The sequence below is a fragment of the Amphiura filiformis genome, chromosome 6 (assembly GCF_039555335.1).
Source record: "Amphiura filiformis chromosome 6, Afil_fr2py, whole genome shotgun sequence".
NCBI lineage: Eukaryota > Metazoa > Echinodermata > Ophiuroidea > Amphilepidida > Amphiuridae > Amphiura > Amphiura filiformis.
In genome coordinates, this window is record NC_092633.1 from 34,102,764 (window position 1) to 34,125,588 (window position 22,825).

Here is a 22,825-nt window from a genome sequence, read left to right on the forward strand (position 1 = left end):
GTAGAAGAATAACACCCAAAACAAAAGTAATCCTTTGGCGAATCCAAAAATGTAGACAACCAAAAAATGCAGCATATGTGGCAATGGACAGTTAAGACACTATAACTAAATTACAAAATAAAGTTGTCGATAGACAGAATTTTATTCAGCGTATTTTGATCATCATCCTGTACAATGCAACTTTATTGAAGCTACACATTTTTTCCAAATGAATATTTTTAAAGTCAAAATTTTCAAATGATCATCGGCTTTTCTTCCCAGCTACATACACTATCATTAGATTTATAAATTTTACTTCGAGGACTGTTAATTGTCAAATTATCCATTTTTAATAATTTGCCATAAAATTTGTATTAAATCACAAATTTAAATCAGAATTATTTGATATCAGAAGGACATTATTCGTATTCAGAATGCAATTTGATATATCTGATGTGCTCTTAGGCCCCACAAAAATACTGTGCAAAGGTGGGTGACCGACCCCTTAAATATGCTACTTCAAATTGTCCTGTTAATATCACATTGATGTAATTAATATTGATTTTTTTAGGCGATAAAGGAGAACCTGGCATTGCTGGACTACCAGGCCCACAAGGACCAGATGGACCCAGAGGACCAGCAGGCTTTCAAGGAGCAGATGGTAAGTATAAACAAATCAAAGTTATGCTTTGAAGTTTAGACACATTCTAACTTTTTAGTAGTAGAGGGTGACAATATCAAATATTGTGCAGTGGTAGCATAAAGAGAAACTACATGATCTTGTATTAGCAAAGCATGAAAACCCGCATTGTGTTCCCTTTGAACATTCGTTATGGCTGATCAATTTCTATTGTTATTATCATTTTGTTAATTTCTATTGTTATTGTTAGGAATTCTCCTGAACATCCAGTTTTGGTGTTATTTATTATTGTTTTTGACCAAAAAGTGTTTGCTCCCCACTAATAAACATGAATTTTATACCATCATAATGAATATTTTTTCTACTTATTATTGCAATGCGAAGAAAGTTCGTAGCATGTTACAATGAAATGTTCAGAAATTATGACCATAGTTAGCCTACAATCCTGCACGAAAATGTCAGGATGCGTTTATTTTACACATCCCAGCTCCCTTATTCAATGTCAAATGCTGAAAATAGTAGAAGGTGGTTGCGCTAAATGTCATCTCCAACATTGTTTCCAGGGGTAGAGGGGAGTAAGCGAGTATATAACATTAGCTATAGAAGTCACAGAAATTTGATCTTCAAAACATCAAGTGTCCCAACGATTTTTCTCACAAGATTGTAGCTTGTAAATGAAGTAGCAACTTGGGACGAGGTTGATGACCTAATAACGCATGTGTTGCACTTAAAATTCATAAATTCATTAAATTTATTAGCCATACCTTGTTGCAATTTAGATATTCCACTGTATTCATCTCAATATATTCTATCATACAGGTACACCAGGTGAGCTAGGCCTTCCAGGTCCACCAGGATTCCCAGGTATCAAGGGTGAATCAGGCCAATCAGGTTTCCCAGGAAGAGGAGGAGAGAAGGGAGACAGAGGATTCCCAGGTGTAAATGGAGCAGGTGGAGAAAAAGGACGACCTGGCCGACCAGGTATGTAACATTGTGAAGTTTGATATGGGTTATTATAAGGCAATGCATAGGCAATCTAAGTTTGTGTCTGAGTCCAGTGCAGGCATGAAAATTGTCAGCATTTTAGCTGATTTCAGTGTTTTTTGTTATTGTTTTCAGTGTTTTTCAGCCTATTTTTGAATCAAATTCACAGAAAATGGTAAAAAACATGGTTTTCAGTGTTTTTTCCAAGACCAGTTTTCATGCCTGCCAATGGTGGGCTGATAACACCAGGATTTTTTCGGTGGCATGGGGGGGTGAATTTCAGGGGGAATCAACCAATTTTTGCCACAAAAAGTGGACATTTTGGTAATTTTTAGGTTTTAATGCAGGTGGGGGGGGGGGTGAAATCCCCCTCTTGATCCCCAAAGAGAACTGACTCCAGGTCCGGCTAATTTGCTCACATGGAGAAAAACGACCAGTTATTGTGAAATTACATGTTTGACATGGGTTATTATAAGGGCTACACATTTAAACCTTGTGATCAAATAATTAGTGATGTACTTGTGTGATATTAATTTTTGTGTGTCATAGGTACACAAGTAGAAATTATTATTAGTGTTTTCAAATTCCATTTATATAATTTATGTGGATCGCTGCAAATGAGCAATCCATTTATATTTATATAAATCTGAAATTTATTAATTAATTATTTTATTTAGTGCAAGAAATGGTTCATATTTTGTTGGTTTGATTTATTCAACAGGCCCACCCGGCCCACAAGGCCCTAATGGTCCACCAGGTCCTGATGGCTTTAAGGGAGAACCAGGCTTTTCAGGTGTCAATGGAGTACCAGGTGATCAAGGAGAGAAGGGTGATTCTGGACAACCAGGTTTCCCTGGATCACCAGGAATACCAGGATCAAAGGGAGAACGCGGTGGCATGGGAGCACCAGGTGAGTTGTATACATATTAGTTGCTTTCTTTTGTCTACAAATTTGTAACAAACCCTGTCATTTAAAGGACAAGTCTTTGACACAATATAGACCACTTGACATCATTGTTTATCAACAAAGGCGAGGGATCGGTCTATCGATATGCTCGAACGAACTGCTTCACTGTTCAATGGCTTTCTTGTACTATATGAAATGTGGTGGGAGATTGAAAATGCAAGTGCCCCGGGCGAACTACGATGCGTACGCACACTGCAGTGCAAAGAACAATGGAAAGTACCATAATTCGCGCGCATACTGCCGGGCAATGACGTCACATGTCAAGTGGTCTATATTTCATGTTATAATGCTGCAAAGTAACATAAATTAAGCCTTTGATTAAAAATTCGAGGGTGTGGTCAATTTTAAACTCGGTTCTTGATGCGATGCAATATTACCACAAAATACACCAAACCCTGTCGTAGTCAAATTCCTAATGGGCTATTCCATTTAAAATCCACACTACCCCTGTGGAAGATTTTAGATATATTCCACAAGGGGAGTATGTTTTTCAGGTGTAATTAGTCGTGGTTAATCATTTTGAAACCCATACTCCCCCTGTATTATGGCTTTACCTGTTTCTTCCACAACTGGAGTATTTCAAATGGAAGTTACTAAACTGTCTATTAATCTATTTGAAACTCATACTCCCTCTGTGGAAGGTATTTAAAATATCTTCCACAGGGGTAGTGTGAATTTTAAATGGAACAGCCCAATAGACCATTTCCACAAAATCTAGCCATGCATATCAAGTGGAATGCACTATTTAATATACATATGAGTAGTTGCTTCTAATGATATGAAGCCGATTGGTGTTCAAGGATCGTAAGCTGGATTTGGGTTATTCCTTCATGTAATTTTACACGAAATTAGGGTTAGGGTTAGGATTGGGTTAGGATTAGGGTTAGGGTTAGGATTAGGGTTAGAGTTAGGATTAGATTAAACGAAATAATTACATGAAGGATCGACCTGGATTTGTGTGTGCCATGTCTGGCGTTGTATAAATATTTATCCTAAAACAGAGTTACTCCAAATTTGGCTTTACATCAAGATAGAGATGTAAATGTGGTTTCATTGCCAAATTTTGGAGCTGAAAATTATGATATGTTTATAGGCGATATTAAAGCAGAAAGAATGGGTGCAGTTCCGTGATTGATGATTAGCAGGCATGAGAATTTCCAGTCAAAACTCTGGAACCAGTCTTTTTTGATGTCAAAATTCCCGCAGTTTTATTTATTTTCAGCCCATTTTCAGGTGTTTTTGTCCAATTTTACGCGCTTTCCCAGACTTTTTCATAAATGCGTAGTCCCATGCCTGATTAGGATAAAATGAATCTTATCAATTAGAAGTGGGTGGGTTGGTAGAGGATGAAGATTTCAACAAGAAGGTAAGGTGTGAAAAGTGAGGTGATTATTGGCGATGATAAATGATTGCCATTGGTTCATTTTCTCTTGTACTATTTCACCCAGCTTATGCACTTTACTTTTTCTCTCTCATTCTTGTAATACAGGTGCCGCTGGACCAAAGGGAGACAGTGGCAGAGAAGGTTTTAGAGGTGGTCCTGGAGAGAGAGGTCTTTTAGGTGACAAGGGTAATTCAGGTCAAGATGGACGTCCTGGACAACCTGGTTTTATTGGACCTAAGGTATGGACTGTAACATTATGTTGTGTTTTTAAGATATCATGAAAGAAAAGTTTATATCGCTAAACTTATCAGGTTGTCAATAATGCTTTTGACCCATTTTTGTGTGTGTGGTATATGCGTCCATGACCGGAATAGCACTTATACAACTTAACCTCATAGATTTCACACTAGATATGGACCATTTATCTTAGGCCAAAAAAATTGTTGTATTGGAGAGACTCTGTCTTAATATAATTGAATCCCTGAGAGGGGCTTGAAATCTCTCTTACAAACTCACATTGAGCTTGTAGGGATTACAGATCTAAAACATGCCTTAAACATGTCTGCAATATGGATGAAATATACATATGTATTGGCACATTTCCCACTGAAATTTTCACAATAAATGATATTCTCCTTCACATGCATGTATGGCATATGCTAGTACAAGTGGTTGTTGTTTATAACTGTTACTTTTAGAATCTGTGGAATTTTTGTCATGACCCTGCTCACTCTGGCTTCCTGGATACTTTCTGTATACAAACAGTCCCCTTGGAGACTTTTTTTACAGGATACGTTGTCTCCCAAAACCATATGTTATTGCTGGAGACTTTTGGGATGCTAATTTTTGAATACTTAGTCTCCCCATCATGACTTTTGTGGGATACCACTGGGGGTCTCCTGGAGATCTCCGGTAAATGGGCATAGTAACCCAGCAGTATCCTGGTAGCGGGAGACTTTGGGATACTTCAAAAGATAGGCTGAAAAGGTTTCCGGAGGTCTCCCGAGAGATCTCCGGAAACCTATTCTTTTTGCTATGGGTAGTGGTCCACTACCAGGGTTCGAATTCGGCTGTATCGCATAGCAGTTTGCTCCTTATTTTGAAGTAACTGCTACCCAATTTTACATTTGTATAGCACTTTTTATAGTGCTTTAGTATATGGAAGTATCCTGATTTTGATGAATTAGCCAAAAACTGCTACGCAAAATTTTTAAACGAATTTCGAACCCTGGACTAGTGGTCTCATTTAGCGTTTCAGACCATTTCCAGGATCTGTGTTTTTAAATCAACTATAGTCAAAATAATGCAATTTGATTACTTAATTGTTATCTGTTGGTCACATACATATTCAATATTCAGTAACATTTGTCTTTATTTGTTTCTGCAGGGAGAAGAAGGTTTCCCAGGCTCACGTGGTGATAAAGGATCAAAGGGAGAACCTTATAGAGTACCATGTCAAATCAATGTCAAAGGTCAGGCAGGAGAAAAGGGTGACATTGGACCCACAGGTAAGAAAACCACCCTTAAATGTATCTTTATATGGTTGATTGCAAATGTATTTTAGGTTATCAGCAATCCATTGCAGTTATAAAGAGTGTGTCCGTGTTTGATAGTTAAGAATCAGGTGTGTGTCCTTGTTTTGCACCGTAAACAATCGCACAAACATTGGCACCTGTGAACGTGGACACACTAGCTAGTAGATCCAACTGTGGACACGCTAATGAGGTTTTCTTACAGCATTATGGACTACTCAAGTGCAGTGCTAACCCTACACAGGAAATATGGACAATGGCTATAATGTGTTATGTTGTGTTGGATCTAAAAACACCATCTAGAAACCACAGATGTCCACGGTTCCTGTGCATTTACAATTTCGGATGTGTCCTAGTTTACCTGTGTTTACAAAAGCACACACATAGAGATACTAGTATATAATGTATGGACACAGTTTTCTGAACTATGAAACAATGGTCAGAATTTAATTGCTGAACCCTGGGCCCTTCCAGTAAACACTCAACAACTGTGAACACACCAACACATATGGGGACCCACTACTGCACTAACTCAAGTTGGAATTTGCATGTTGTTGGAAGTTGAACATTATAGGCCTATACTATAATAAATTCCATAATACATTGGAGCGTTGAGAAAAGGTTAAAGGTCATTGAACCTCGACTACTGTCCGAACTATGTAATGCAATTAAGTATTATCGGTCTATAACTAACTGCATAGTGAGTCAATGAGCCCATCAATTGATAATAATATCTGTACAAACATAAAGGTTCCAAACAGTTGTAAAGGAGAGCCTGGAGTCCCTGGCTTCCCAGGAGCAAAGGGAGATCAAGGATTGCCTGGCCTCAATGGTCCACCCGGACTGTGGGCGTGGTAGAGAAGGAACTTTGGTAACTTTTTTATGCATAGTAGAACTTGGTTTTGGTGAACTTGGTAAAATTATGCCATATATTTTTATCTTTTAACAGGCCCATCAGGACCAAAAGGATTTTCAGGTGACAAGGGCGAACCAGGTTTCCCAGGAGCAAAGGGTAATATTGGCCCAAGTGGTAGACCTGGTCCAACAGGACCAGAGGGACCCAAGGGTGATCTTGGAGCTACAGGTCAGAATGGAAGACCAGGATTCCCTGGATCTGAAGGAGAGAAAGGTCAGTATGCAATAGATATTTGTGATGCTATACCGTAAAAACTCGATAGTTAGCATATTTGCTTACTATCGAGCGCTTTTGAAAACATGAAATTGTACCAAAGTACAGTGCTTTACCAAGTGAGCTAATGGGGTTGAGACACATTTGCAGATTTACTTGTTCGTATATAACGATGTGTATCGATGATTTGCTCAAAACCCTTTACATTTTTGTGGATGGGGCTCTTCATGTTTGCATGTTTTAAAAGCGCTTGATAGTAAGTACATATGCTAACTATCATGGCCAAAGCAAGGCAATAGAGCCCAATTTATTTCATTTTTGTCTGGCTGTATGTATGTGTATGTTAATTGTTATCAATTTGGTTTAAAGTTCAGTAAAATAGATGCCATTCCAAGATTATCATTACTAGGAAACTCAAACTTGGTAGCAATGATCATTCGATGAGGGCCTTATGATACCCCAACAGATGTTGAGGTCAAAGGACATTTATGAGTCAAATTCCAAACAGCTGTGATTGGGCTCCCAATTGGTGGATATAAACCCAAAGATAAGGGGAACATGTTGTAAAGCAAAGCAAAGGTCATTCATTTTGAGGTCAAAGTTTTTACCCTTAATTCTGATTAATTAACAACATTTTTTGATGCAGCATCCATCAACAGTCGGTCCCAAAATTGAGCTAATTTGGCTGCAATATCAAAGTATGCAGTTTATGCAACATCAATATGTTCATATCTCAGAAAGAAATCAATTGATTACAGACTCTGAAAAATATAGCATTTACAATATTAGAGAGTTAAAATTGAAATTTCTTGCTCAAGCACATTATAATCATGATAGCATGATGTAAGAAACTACTGGTGGTATAATTCTGTATTTGCAAGTAAAAGGCCATTATTGGAGGAAATATTCTAAGACCACTACATTTCACACCTTGCAATTTTTCCAGTGTTGTTAAAGTATCTGTAAATTACTGGTGGACCCTTCCAAGGTGAACCCCACGTAAATGGTTTTCATGTTTTAAAGGCCCCGCAACAGGGGAAAGAGGGGAACACATACAAAAGTTGTTGGTTTGGGTGCTATTTTTGACCTAACTTTTGCGTCTTCCTGGCCTTGTGACACAGTTGCATCTCCATAGTACAGTACTCATCTTTGTTACCTTGAATGGAAATATTATTTCGTATTGAAAATATCCAGTTTTATTTCATATTTATTTTAATTAATTTTTCAGAAATGACTGCAAGTACCCATGGTGCTAATTCTGTGTAGTACAAGATTAAACAAATCCAAACGGAAATTAACAAAAATGTTTAATGTTTTTTTGATACAGGTGATTCTGGCTTTCCTGGATTGAATGGTGACGTCGGATTACCTGGAGTGCCTGGTAAGAATCCAACAAATATGTACAGTTACAACTCTAGATAGTTTTAATTTTTTTGGTTTATTGTGCCTCAAAATTGATGGATCCATTGATTTAGATTTGTAAGAAAAATGCATATATCATACCTGGGCAGAATCAACTTATGTTTCTTTGTTTGTTTTTTTAAATCAATGGAACATTTAAAAGTAACAGTGACAAAACTGCCTACGAGTTAAAAGTTTGTCATTTCACAGGAATTAAAATCTATTCTTTATTGGAAATTCAGTGGATTTCTGGTGAATCTTGACCGCTTTACCTCTCAAGTGTCTCGGTATCCGAGTCCAAAATTTGTTAAATTAAGGGAAGGGGTATGAACGTTTGGACAGTATTTATTGTGGGACATTAGCGCACATCAGACATATCAAATTGCATTCTGAATACGAAGAATGGCCTTCTGATATCAAATAATTTTGATTTTTTGAAATTCGCAATGTAATACACATTTTGTGGCAATTCATTAAAAATTGATATTTTTGATATTTAACAGTACTTGAAGTAAAGTTTATAAATCTGATGATTTCTACCTAAAGTGTATGTAGGTGGGATGAAAAGCAGACGATCAATTGAAAATTTTGACCTTTCGTATTGAAGATATGGATTTTTTTCCCCAAAACACACACAAAATTTAGGTCTTTTTGGGAAAAAAATCCATATCTTCAATATGAAAGGTCAAAATTTTCAATTGATCGTCGGCTTTTCCTCCCAGCTACATACACTTTAAGACTATATCATTAAATTTATAAAATTTACTTCGAGGACTGTTATATCTCCAAAATGTGAAAAATATCAAATTTTTGTAAAATTTGTATATCGTGAATTTCATAAAATGAAAATTATTTGATATCAGAAAGACATTCTTTGTATTCAGAATGCAATTCGATAGGTCTGATGTGCTCTCATGTCCCACAAAAAATGCTGTCGAAATGCTCAAAACGCTCATTCCAGTTCCCTTAAGATGACCCTAAATATTTCTTCAAATTGGGATGCGAGACACAAATGATTCATTCAAGGATCACAAATAAAGGACGTAGACTGACAGAATTATATTTGAACAGATCATGGTGCTGCGGTGAAAAGAGGAACTGACTAACCTTCTTTTACAAAAAATACTGTTAACAATTTGACTTTGCCTCTCTTTGTAGGCGCAAAGGGTGATTCCGGTCCAGCAGGTCGACCAGGTCAAGACGGTACTCCAGGCTTCCCTGGTCCAAAAGGAGAGACAGGATTCCCTGGTATCAGAGGAGAGAAAGGAAATGAAGGAATACCTGGCTCTGGTTTCGCAGGGTCTAAAGGTGAACCAGGTATACCAGGACCTTCAGGACCGTCAGGTGAGTTTGAAAAATGAACAGCAAAACATTGAAAATATAAATACATGGATGTAGTTGGTTTATGAATAGCCATGTCTGTGCTTGGTGTGCTTTGTGATCTGAACACTATATCCTCTATCATAAGTGAACAGGATTATTAACTGTTGTTTGAATGTATCATGCATGTACACAATCATATTCGACGTGTTGACCATTTGTACAATAACAGGAATTTTTATGAGTCTTGTACAAGTTATGTGCAAGTACATCGCGATTGGTGATTAAATTGTGTACTGGAAAATGATAGAAAATATTTTTTTTTTCTTTTTGTCTGTGAAGATTGGAAAGGAGAATATATTGACATTGCCTTCCATTACATTATCTGTGTGTTTTGTGTGATTTCGACCACACACCTATATGTGACCATCCTACCACGAAATCGGCGTAAAGTCGCCGCGACTTTATACTCATTTCGTTGAGTTGGTAGATTTGAGACATTTGATCTGACTTATTAAACTTGATGTTCTTTGTTTGCCGGGCACCTGTACAAGCCAGTAGTATTATCCTTTGTGAATCGCCCATTGTGCCCCAATTCACAACGGACATACAGACATACTTAGTGGCTTTAACAGGTGAGTGAACACGAACGCAGTAGCCAGGGTGTTTTAACACCTTGCGACTTTTACGCTGATTTCGTGGTAGCAAGTCACATATGTCAATGAGACATTGATAATAAAAGATCAATTGACTGACTGCATGCTGTTTCTTTAATATTGATAGGAAGCCCTGGTAGAGATGGTGAACCAGGTCCAGCAGGAAGACCAGGCTTCCCAGGAGCGAAAGGTGAACAAGGACCCTCAGGTCCCATCGGTCCAAGACCAGATCCTGTGCCAGGATTGCCTGGAGACAAGGTTAGTCTTCAAAGCATGTTTGTGATTTGGTTAATAGCATAAGAATATGTAGGTAATTGGTGATTGGTCATAGAGCATCAGACTTGTTGGGGGGGGGGGTGTAGTTCATTTAGTAAGGGGATGTCTGATGATGATTGTGATCTTTGAGTGTGCACCATCAGATAGCCCCTTACTAAAATAGATACTACATGTTAAAGGGGCATTTCGTGATCCACATCCTCATCCCCCACTTTTCCCAAAAAAGTTGAGATTTTACACCACTGGATACCTCTGGCTACATAATGTTTATGTACCAAATATTTCTTGCAGATTAATTCGTTTAGCAAAAATATCGCTAAATTTGAATTTCGTTCTGGTGCACCAGAACGAAATTACAACACATTGTCTATGGAGCAGTGTAATACACATAATCATGCATAACTCGCAAACGCAAAATCGGAATCAACTGAAATTTTGGAAATAAGCTTTTTTCGTGGATATCTACTGAAAAATGTCATAAAAAGAGGATGCTAGGATCACGAAATCCTCCTTTAAAGGTGAAGGAAACCATTGTGGTTTATTATTTTCGTAGGGACTTAATCATTATCAGATCATGAACCTAAAAACTTAATTAATTAATGATTCTCATTTTGATTTTGCCTATTTTAATTTGTTCTTCTCATTCGTTTTAGGGAGAACCAGGCTTCCCAGGATTGTCAGGTGCAAAGGGTGATAGAGGATTGCCAGGTACACCAGGTTTCCCAGGTGCTAAAGGAGGTTCAGGTATCCCTGGGCCCAATGGAGATCAAGGTGACTTAGGTGATCGAGGGCTTCCAGGTCTTAAAGGACAAAAAGGAGAAGCAGGTAAGGTGGTAATTTCATCAAAATACTTTGGCAATAAATGTAGGCTGTCCTGTGAAGGGTTGTAATTTTCAGTTTGATACCTTATTGAAGATACTAATTTATAACATCACCTCAATGAAGCTCAGATACAGTTTATTTACAATTTGTTGTGATGATTGTAATTTCAGAATGCATTAGAAAAAGCATTTTTCACAATTAAACATACAAGGTCGTCTCAAATTTAGGTTGCCGTTGTAGTAATAAGAAAATTCCTATGCTGAACAATGCCTAGAAAACTTGCTTTCAGCATTGTAAAAGCACCGACATGTATACCATTTTTTGCAATTCCTTTTTCTCTGATGAAGAACCAGATAAATCAACCTCCTTTTATGGGCTACTAATCAATCATTAGACTATGGACTTTCAATTTTAAACGGGATTTTGAACGGGCAAAGTCCCTAACACTGTCATCATACTTGTTTATACTTGTTTATCAATCAAATTTAACCGCTAGCAAATACAAGACCCGTTCATGCACTTATTGACGCGTTCATGCAATTACACAACACAAAGGCGGGGTAGGCCACCTACTTGTGTACCATGTAGTTATTAATGGTAATGACAGGTACCCAGAGGATTTAAACCATAACGAGATCGGGGCGACCAATCACAAGCCAGATCCATTTAAAGATGCATTACATAATGGCCAATTTTAGTAGGCCAGATTTCCGACAATCTCATCCATAGAAGCTCATAGACAGCCGTGTTAAGCATCTCTGACCGCAATCCAAAGTCAGTAGTCCACTTGGGAAGCTAACAAACAGAGGGAGTAGGGTGACTGAAAAGAACAGATGTGAAAATCTATCAATTGTGCACATATTAATTAAATCAAGAGTTTTAAGCTTAAATACAATATCCAGAGTATGCACAATGGGCAAGTGGACTACGGGGTAGTCTAATCAATCATTAGATGGGGAGAGTTTTATTGGCAGGATGTGAACTAGTTGCTTTATTTGAGACCTTTATTACTATAGAGAGATGATGTGCAATATATCGGAGGTTTAATTGTTTAACAACAAACCAAATATAATTATGCATCATATTTAGAATATGTCAAAAAAAGACATTTTTTGCAAGTAGGAGGGGAAGAATTCAGTAGACTTAGAATCATATGTATATAAAGTTCACAAATATTTGCGTTGCATAAATTTTTAATTCACTCTTTATCTTTTGTGTACAATAGGTCCATTTATACAACCAGAGAGAGGCTCCAAAGGAGAGCCTGGTCCATCTGGTTTCCCTGGCAGCCCTGGGGAAATTGGCCCAGTTGGTATACCAGGACAACCAGGATTCCCTGGTGGTAATGGTGCTAAGGGTGATACAGGACCTAGTGGTGGACCTGGATTCAACGGAAGACCAGGAGAGCCAGGACCTGAAGGAGAGAAAGGTATATGGAGCTAAAATGTTGATAAATTATTTTCATATAAAGAATTTCTGGAACGGTACTCCTGAACTTGTAATATATAGCATATTTCATTATTTCAAAAAGCAAGCTTTTGTAGTTCTTATATTACCTGTGTTTAATAATTGGGGGTTTGTAAAATGTGCACAAGCAAGGATTTCAAAAGGAATGCCCCAAAAGAATGGCTGAGAGAAACTGTGCAGGTAAATAATTAGATTCCCGGACTATTCCAAATATGTGGTGTGATCAAGCAAATTCAGTCTTAAGTTGGGCATATTCATTTTTCAGGTTTCCATGTTTGTATATTAAAAACACATGCAAAGCTGCATTTTGCAGAAAGCCCCATTGAAATTGAACATTTCCAAAGATATCATCAGCTGAAGTTTTTCCAAAGCAGTATGCAACAAAAGAAATTATTGTTTTGTTTGGCTATATCTGAAAATCAATCCAACTTCCGACTGATTTTGCTTGATCACATCACATATTACTTTATGATGCGAAGGAGAGTGTATTAGGGTGGAAAGACACATTAGATGAATACAAATTTCCGCCCATTTGGGAGTGGTAACTTCTCTTATCTAGTAACAAAACTCTTTGGATTGACCATGCCACTCTCTGTTGAAGTTTTTAGTTGGGCCAATCAGAGCACGATACAACTAGAATAGTAACTTAAACCTACAGCAAACAAAGCATCTTCATCATGCCTCGAACCAAGATGTGTGTTATTTAAATCATTGATATACAGTTTAAGCCAGAGTGCTGTGCTTATATACCTGGGTGCATCCTTGTTTCTAGAATACATTGAAAAATAGAGGGTGGACTTCTAGCCACAGGTGGGCTTATAGTTACAGTAATTCCCTGTTCTCTAACATTTGTCACTTGTGTTATTTCTCAGGTTACCCTGGCCCATCAGGACAGACAGGTCCGCCAGGTCTACCAGGCCGTGATGGCAACCCTGGTTCACCAGCACCAGATCCAGGTTTCTACATCACTAAACATAGTCAGACGTCAACTGTGCCCGAGTGTCCACTAGGCACATTTAAGATGTGGGATGGTTACAGTTTACTATATGTACAAGGAAATGAAAGAGCTCATGGACAAGATCTTGGTAAGATGATTTGTGGTGGTGTTCAAATAATCAGTCATGTTAGTTATTTGTTTTTGTTTTTATATACTTTTGTAATAAAGCCAAAGATGCACTGAAAAGATTTGCTATGTATTTTAAAGGACACATGCACTATTAAAAGTTTTGCAGTGGCGCAGTCATAGGGGCACAAGGGGGGGGTGGCATTCCCCATCAATCTGAAAATCCAGAAAAATTGCCGAAAAATGGCTTGTACCCCCAATCATGGTCGGTGCCCCCCACCCAATAATGATGACCCGCGCTATGCCACTGAAGCTATGTAATTCAGAATTGCTTCTATGGATCAGTGACTCCGTGGTGACTGTATGTCGCAACAATGGCCAAAGGGAGATATAATGACAAACCAACATTTTGAACATTGTTTTCCATTTGATTGAAGTAAACTTGCAATAAGTTGCTAATTGGTCCATATCTTTGTTTCATCTTCTTAACGTTGCAGGTAGTGCCGGTAGTTGCCTACGTCGGTTCAGCACAATGCCATTCATGTTCTGCAATATCAACAATGTATGCCATGTAGCATCTCGTAATGACTATTCATACTGGCTATCCACGCCAGAGCCAATGCCAATGAGCATGGCACCCATTACGGGTAGAGCATTACAACCATTTATCAGTAGATGTGCTGTGTGTGAAGCACCAACATATGTGATGGCCGTACATAGTCAGTCAATAAATTACCCAGACTGCCCTGATGGTTGGACAGGTCTATGGATAGGCTACAGCTTTATGATGGTAAGTTATCGTGCAATTTTTATTTCCAACTACTTGAACAGTCAAATGCCAAAGTTTCAGTGAATGACCCTGAAGGGGCAAGACCATTAGCCTTTTCTGAGATATGGCGGACACAATAGGATGGCGCTGCACGAAATGGGTATAGTCTTCTGAATTTGGTGGGTTTTATCCATATTGAAGACTGCCCTGCTATTGTGTACACCATATCTCGAAAAGGCTAATTGTGATGAAAATAAGTGAATTTGCAAGTGCATTGATATTTGTCACTATGAACGTCAATAATATCATATCCAGTTATTAACATTCTTCATAAGCTTTTAAAGATAAAAAATTAAATTTAAATCCCAAAATCAAAGGCATATAAAACAGCTCTTATTTGTTGCAAAAACAAAACTGTAACCTTCAGTTCAAATTTTTTTTTTGGCCTTTCTGCATGGATATAGACCTTCCTGGCACATACAATATCATGGGCACCATATTATTTGAGTAGGAATGTTTATCTATTATGTTTCTGAAAGTTTAAACTGACATTCCGCACAACAAATTCAACTAACCTTGGATTTTCGATGTGTAACACACATCTTCATCAGAAGAAGTCCTATTGAATGAATTGCCATCCTTAGACAATGCCCTCAATCGACCAAAAGTCGCAAAAAAGGGCAAGTCCAGAACAACATCATAGGACTTCTCCTGATGAATTTGTTGTGCTGAAAGTCAGTTTGTTAATCAGCAGCATGTATGATCTTACATTTGATTATCTATTATGTTGTTATCACAATATAAAGATGTATATACTTCATTGTTCTTTACCACTTTCTTTTGTGACACAGCACACCGGAGCAGGTGCAGAAGGCTCGGGTCAGTCATTGTCCTCACCTGGTTCATGTTTGGAAGATTTCCGCTCATCACCTTTCATTGAGTGTCACGGCGACGGCAAGTGTAATTATTACGCAACAACATACAGCTTCTGGCTTAGCACAATAGACGTAGGCACCGAATTCAGACAACCAGATGGTGAAACACTAAAGGCAGGCACACTCCGTAATCGTATCAGTAGATGCCAAGTTTGTATGAAACAATCATAGGGGTCAAACTTCTACTTTTTTTCAAAATTCCCCGAAGCAAAAAATAATAATGAATATGTATAGGCACACATTAACTTAATAAAAATGAAAATATTTTTAAAAAAACAGGATTTTTTTTCAGGATTTGGCAAAGATAGTGACTTAATTGTAGTTACTCAAAATAAGCATACAAATGTCAGTCACTGAACATGTAAAATTATGTTATATGATTTCTCTGTTTTTATATTCTAACAATAACTACAGCTCAAATGCACTTGTTGTAGTATGATTTTTACTCTTTTTACTTTATCCTGAACAATATAATATGCACAAGAAGGAAACTTTAATATCCAGTAGATCTACCCATTGGTGTCAATTCTGGCTGGAGACAAAGTTCCCTTCTATGTATGTTTTTATTGCTTGCAATATGTTTTAGCTATAAAAAAAGGAGATTTCTGATTGTGGTCTTCAAAATAAGGATTTTACATAGATCTGCAGATAACCAGTCTCATGATTTTAGTTATTTAAATATTAGTCGTCGCCATGTACGATAGTATTCACTTGTGATGGGAGTAATGAAAATCCATTGTTCACAAGACTAAAATCAGAAATTGCCTAAAAATATGCCCCGAGTTTACTTGCCATTTTGCTGCGATAATACTGTAAAATAATATTAATAAGTGCACAAGTGGCAAAGTGTGTATAAAAAGAAAAATGACAATTGAAAAATTAAGTAAAATAAAAAATGTAAGTTTTGTACAGTATCTGTAAGTAGTCGCTAGATATCACCACCCATAGGTTAATGATTTTTGCCACTTTTTTTAGTTTTGTCAATGGTCTGCCATAATTAGTGCCTTACAAGCAACTCAAGATGTTTTATTTCTTATCCTTTTCAGCGAGTCCTTTAGATATTTGTAATCATTATATAAGTTGTTCCTGTAGGGTTGTTTTTATACATTGGTGGGTCATTATTTTTTAATATGGGTATTTGTTTTAGTAAAGAAAATGTAACAAGTTAGGCATTTTGATCATGTAAATGTGCACTGAGACTTAGTGTAGGTCTAATTTGGACACATTTAATAGACCCCTATGAATTGTGGTAGACTGCAAGCAAGACTTGAATTGCTTGACTTTCATGTATGTAGCTTCTTTTTCATCATGGTGCTCTAATTTGGCTCTTTCATGGCTTTTCAAGTTGCTGAAACAAATAGTATTTGTTGAGTACCAACATGTGTGTTACTACGTAATGAATCTACACTCATCATGACATGTATTATTTCATTAAGAATTTTATACCATATACTGCCAAAGTTAACTTGCTTAACCATAAAGAGTCAAAACTTATTTATTAGCAGCAGAGAGGAGTGAACTGTATCGTGTTCTGCATATCATTTCTGTATGGTTCAAGTCGGTAGAGTACGCTACATGTACATACTTACAATTTGATGTTGCAATGCAATACAGTATTGCACTGATAAATTAGTACATAAATACTAATATAATGAACAAGTTGATCATGTTTTTAAATTTCAAACAATGCAGTCTCAATCCTCTCTGCTGCGAGTTCTAGTTTTTTTCCCAATTGATATTACGCATTAGTCGGAAATACTTCTAGCAAATCATGTTTAGTAATTGATTCAAGTATGTGAATGTCTTATTTTTTTTTATAAAACAATCTCATATATGCTGCAAAATATAATAATAATAAGGGAGGGCATTGATTTCTTGTAATTATTTTTTATTACTATATAGTTATTATAAATCTGTATAGCACATTATGCTTTGTATAAGATACTTGATAGTTAAGTTTCCCAATTTTCTCTATTGTGTTAATACCAACTGCTGCATATAATAGGTCTTTGTTTTATGCATTGATGTCTGTCAATAGATTTCAAACAGTGATGCCTTATATTGAAATAATAACGAGGACCTTTCACCTTGAATATGCTGCCAACAAACGGGGTGTGTATGAGGTCCACAAACATTGACAGAAATTTGAATTTTAAAGAAATCTTTTGTAATTCAAACTATGTTCGGTAGGCCTATCAACGAGAGCGAGTAAGTTGTTGGCAACATTGCATGTAATGGTGCTACCAAGTTTGATATGACCTTGCATAAACTAATACCTGAAACAATACCTCCACCCTGTGGACAAGTTGTATTATGTGTGTTCCCTCTCGTTACTGGTATACATCAAATGAAGTTTATTCTAGACTGCACTTTTAACCCCCTGGACACTACTGGTCATCTAACAGTATTTCTGATTGGTTGATAACTTGAAATTCTTATTTCAAGTGCAAATTATGATTAAGCTATAAACAATTTATAGTCAAACTTGCATTTGCAGATAATCTTATTAACACCCTCCTTGATTGGTTCAAAACTGGACACAATATTCAATTTGGCCAATCGGCAGGTAGTTCTCATGGGGTTAAGCAGAGTGCTTGTAATCATTGAGCATCTTGCTCAGTCATGTGCTTTCATCACTTAATAACTGCTATTTTTACCTCCTGGAAACAGCACAAATCTGTGAAATCATGTCATATCAGTAGAATATGTAGATTAAACACAATCAAGTTACCATGGTAATTATAATATATTTGATATAATATACAATTACATGACTATTAATGGGCAAATTCTGCAGCAAATTGTGATTTATTCTTTTTGTAGATGTTTTTTTGAAACTAAAAACTAAAATAAAAATGATGCATTGTTTTAATTTTTTTTTAATGTGTGCTTTTAATTTAAGATAGGCTCTTAAGAATGTGTGCTAAAATTTCAAATTAAAAAAATTGTATGGTCTATTTTTCTGCATAATTAATCTGGAAGCGAATTTGTATTTATGCAATTAAATGTGTGGGACCAGTTCAATACACCTGTTCCCAATTTATTTTACTAACTAAAAGTAGGTTTTATGTTGTGATATTGTTATCAACAGTATTTTATTTTGAAATCAATTTTTACCTACAGTCTTCCAATTGACCACAAGTGCTCATTTAGTTACAGCAGAATTAATATATCAAATAACTTAAGTTACAATATCCAGAATTGATGTTCATATTGCTGGCAATTATACGCAGACGCAGTCCTAATACACTGCTTTCCAGTGTGGAATCATGCTACAAAATGAAACAAATCACTTCCGAGTCCTTTGCACATTTGTCAAGATCATGACAGATTGGTTCATGTACAAAAGATTAAGAATCATGATGTGCTGTGATATTTATTTGATAACTTGACTTAATTGATTATTAATCTGATTTAACTCATCCAATTCTGATAGAACAATATCAAAGCCAACTATGGGTATGTATACTTAAAATTTTGTGTACTGTACCTTGGCATGTGTGTGTGCCATCAATTTTGGTGCTATTAAAATTTTGCGTCACCGGTACTCAAATTATAGCGTTGTTTGTGTGTTATTTCTTATGGTAGTGGTTCACAAATGTGTTCTTTTTTTGCTGAGGCCATTCTCTAGGATGTCATTAATGAAACGAAATTTTATTTGAACGCTTTTGTATATTAATTATGAATTTAAAAAATGTATAGATTGTTACCAAACTATTAACAGCTATTAACTGTGACTTGATTTATTGATAAACATTTATAATTTTTAAAACTTCCAAACATGTTTATTTTCAATTTTCAATAAAAATGTTCAATGACATCCCAATTAATGGCAAGGCATTATTTATAATTTTTTATAAAAATTTATAAATCCATGAAAAACATCTGAAAATCCCAGACTCCTAAGGGATGCACCATTAGATTCTGGGGGGGGTTCCCGACCCCAGCTTCCAACCCCTGAGATTCTAATGGTGGCCCCTAATTGGACATAATTATTGACAGATAGATGGCTGGATCGACTTGGAACTCTTTACTGGGGTACATGCTAGTATTGTGCTGAAATATCAGTAAGATGGAAGCATGTTTCACCCAGGCAGTAGATTTTCACAAAATACCTACTTTTTTGCTATTTCTTACTGTATAACTCTATATAGAGAAATCAGTAGAAACAATCTGTGAAAAGTAGGTATTCAGATGCCATCCTAACTTTGGGTAGTTTATTTGGACCCTCTAGAACATCGCCATTATTTTGGCTAAAGACACATATTTAAGTTAAATATTTAATGATATTTGAGTTGCTATATTAAGGGGTAGGGGTAGCATTATGGAGTATTTCCCCAGTTCTACTCAGTCAAATTTACCAAATGTGGTATTATTGGGTCAGTCCATATCAAAACAGACTGAGTGTACACCCACCCTCTTGGATTTTGCTCTCCTTTGGCTCAGGGGTACCTTTCATGGACCCCTAGGTGAGGTCACAAGAAAAAAATTCAAATTCAATTTCGTTTCGAATGGCGGGCCATCTAAGTTTGGCGACCTTGACCAAAATTGGGAATTTAAGGTGTCCAAATGACAAAGCGCTCTCTTTGAGAGGCATTTTCTTCTTAATTAAATCAGTTGTGACCCTCTTTTTGGATGTGGTCACTCACTGGCTGTGTCTGAAATGCCTAATGCCAAAAAAGATTGATTTCGGAATTTCGTTGGGATTTCAGAGCGGGTCAAAATCAGCACTTCATACTGTTCAATCAAATTATCTTTGATTTGAAGGACCCATGATAATGCCACATTGCACTTATAGGTCCTAATTATGTTCAGAATGGATTAACCATGTGCCAATGTCTATGAGCAATTCAAAAAAAGAGAAATTTCTAGACCCCCTACAGAATTTTAGGCCCCCTAAAGTGGTTCAGCCACAAATGGTGCTTAAAATTGGCAAATTTTGACACCTAATAACTTTAGGTGTACACCAGATATGAATTTCTAGTCTTTTGCATCTGAAAGAATGTAGTCTAATGTTACTAGGAACATAAGATTTGTTTTGTATTTTTGTGTTTTGATACTTTCAAAAGGTCGTTGACCTATGAACATTTTTCGTCATAGCGCCCTCCTGAAAGGTCTGACACATAACAAACTATACATTTTTGGAATCCTCATGACCATACGAGTAATTTGATATATTACTTGACATAATTGGGAGCATTCTGAAAATTTGACCCCCATAACCTGTACTTTGCATGTGCATCGTTGCCAGGAAGTGCATTTTGACCCCTTAAAAATCCATACAGAGGATTAGAAAGTAGTTTTTTTCTTATTACTTGACTCAAGAGCAACTTGAAATATCAGGATAAATAATACAAATGGCTATAAAGTGATCAAAAATATAAAAAAACATCATACTAAAATTGGCATTTTGTACCGTATCCTGTATGCATGGTATGTTAGGCAAAAATGACTATTTTTGAAAGCGTCAACTTAATACTAAAACACAAAAATACAAAACAAATCTTATGTTCCTAGTAACATTAAACTACATTCTTTCAGATGCAAAAGACTAGAAATTCATATCTGGTGTACACCTAAAGTTATTAGGGGTCAAAATTTGCCGACTTTAAGTGCCATTTGTGGCTGAACCACTTTAGGGGTGGCCTAAAAATTCTGTAGGGGTCTAGAAATTTCTCTTTTTTTAATTGCTCATAGACATTGGCATATGGTTAATCCATTCTGAACATAATTAGGACCTATAAGTGCGCTGTGACATTATCATGGGTCCTTCAAAATCAAGATAATTTGATTGAACAGTACGAAGTGCTGATTTTGACCCCCTCTGAAATCCCAACGAAATTCCGAAATCTATCTTTTTGGCATTAGGTATTTCAGACACAGCCAGTGAGTGACCACATTCAAAAAGAGGATCACAACTGATTCAATTAAGAAGAAAGTGCCCCTCAAAGAGAGCACTTTGTCATTTAGACCCCTTAAATTCACAATTTTGGTCGAGGTCGCCAAACTTTGATTGCCCGCCATTCGCAAACGAAATGGAATTTAAATTTTTTTCTTGTGACCTCACCTAGGGATCCATGAAAGGTACCCCTGAGCCAAAGGAGAGCAAAATCCAAGAGGGTGGGTGTACACTCAATCTGTTTCGACATGGACTGACCCTATTGCATAGATATGAACTGCAGCATTGCCAAAAATAAATGATATATGATTTTCGGCTATCCATGTTTTGACCAGAGGTCAAAAGGTCACACAGCCTTAAAAATTACTGCAAATCAGGCATCACATGACCCTTTAAGCCCAAGTCAGAGCTGCTCTAAAATCATATCTCATGTATTGTTTGTACTTTTGAAGTTCATATCTACCCAACAAGACCAAGATTGTGAAATTGACTCAGAACCGGGAAATGCTTAATACACACTGTACAGTGCATAACATGTAATCAGGGATAGATAGCAACACACACTATACCATAGACCTACATACTTTGCTATCAAGTGTAGATACCAATACACACTGTACAGTGTATACTGTGTTATCAGAGGAAGCAGAGAAGATGTAAAGAAAGGAGATAGATCCAGCTATCCTCAAACAAAATATGTGTGTTGCCGCTCATTCAAAAGCAATCACGCTATTTAGGTTTAACAATAAAATACAACAAAAGGGTTCGAACCCATGACGGGTGTGATACACAAGTTGCTGCTTACTAGTTTTAGGGAAAGGTCAGTGTCTGTATACCATCAATACTATGCATACCATGCATGCAGATCCTAACATCCAGTTTATTTAAATAAAATATGACCGAAGTTCCATGGCAAATAATAATTTTGCACGCTTGGTTACGCTTTCAACCTCTACGATTTATGATACAGCCTATTTTCAATTATCAAAATATCTTTATTAGGTTTGCAGGAAATGACAGGAAAATACATAAAACAATAAAATATAGATGATCAAAAATCATCCCTTTTCTAACAAAATCCTAAAACACTCTCCTAAATAATTAATATATGTTCCAAAATGGGCGGATTTTTTTGGAATCTTTACAAAACTACAGTTCTTTCTTATAGTATCCACGTGTGGCATCCCTTCAGAGCAACATCAGGTACTTAACACACACGTGTCATACTTTCAAGGGATTCTCTATAGAAACATTGGATATGGTTTCAATTCTGGAGTGAAAATTAATCAACCGTAGTCGGCAACCCACATCACATCAAAGGCTACTTTCAAGTAGATGTGTATATAAACTACTTGAGAATAAAGGACTATGAATAGGTGCGACAGGATTACCTACGGGATTATCTCAAGGATATAATTCCGTTCTCCCTCCTTCTTTTTCAACTTTCCTGGAGGGAGATAGCAACACACACTATACCATACATACTGTGATATCAGGTGTAGATACCAATACACACTGTACAGTGTATACCGTGTTATCAGGGATAGATAGCAACACACACTATACCATACATACTGTGCTATATTAGGTGTAGATACCAAT

At 36.6% G+C, this 22,825-nt stretch overlaps 1 protein-coding gene across 2 annotated transcripts in view; it reads left to right on the forward strand.

Moving 5' to 3' along the window:
• LOC140155326 (uncharacterized) overlaps window positions 1–18,877 on the forward strand; it is an 83,491-nt gene extending 64,614 nt beyond the window's left edge. For both annotated transcript variants that reach the window (XM_072178118.1, XM_072178117.1), the window contains exons 27-40: window positions 551–640; window positions 1,439–1,600; window positions 2,325–2,513; window positions 4,060–4,193; window positions 5,342–5,462; window positions 6,436–6,615; window positions 7,943–7,996; window positions 9,175–9,360; window positions 10,120–10,250; window positions 10,922–11,093; window positions 12,316–12,519; window positions 13,430–13,642; window positions 14,118–14,410; window positions 15,241–18,877. In XM_072178118.1, coding sequence (XP_072034219.1) covers window positions 551–640; window positions 1,439–1,600; window positions 2,325–2,513; window positions 4,060–4,193; window positions 5,342–5,462; window positions 6,436–6,615; window positions 7,943–7,996; window positions 9,175–9,360; window positions 10,120–10,250; window positions 10,922–11,093; window positions 12,316–12,519; window positions 13,430–13,642; window positions 14,118–14,410; window positions 15,241–15,495 — 2,384 coding nt within the window. In that variant the 3' untranslated portion in view covers window positions 15,496–18,877. The remainder of the gene's footprint in view (window positions 1–550; window positions 641–1,438; window positions 1,601–2,324; window positions 2,514–4,059; window positions 4,194–5,341; window positions 5,463–6,435; window positions 6,616–7,942; window positions 7,997–9,174; window positions 9,361–10,119; window positions 10,251–10,921; window positions 11,094–12,315; window positions 12,520–13,429; window positions 13,643–14,117; window positions 14,411–15,240) is intronic.
• The last annotated feature ends 3,948 nt before the right edge of the window (window positions 18,878–22,825 follow it).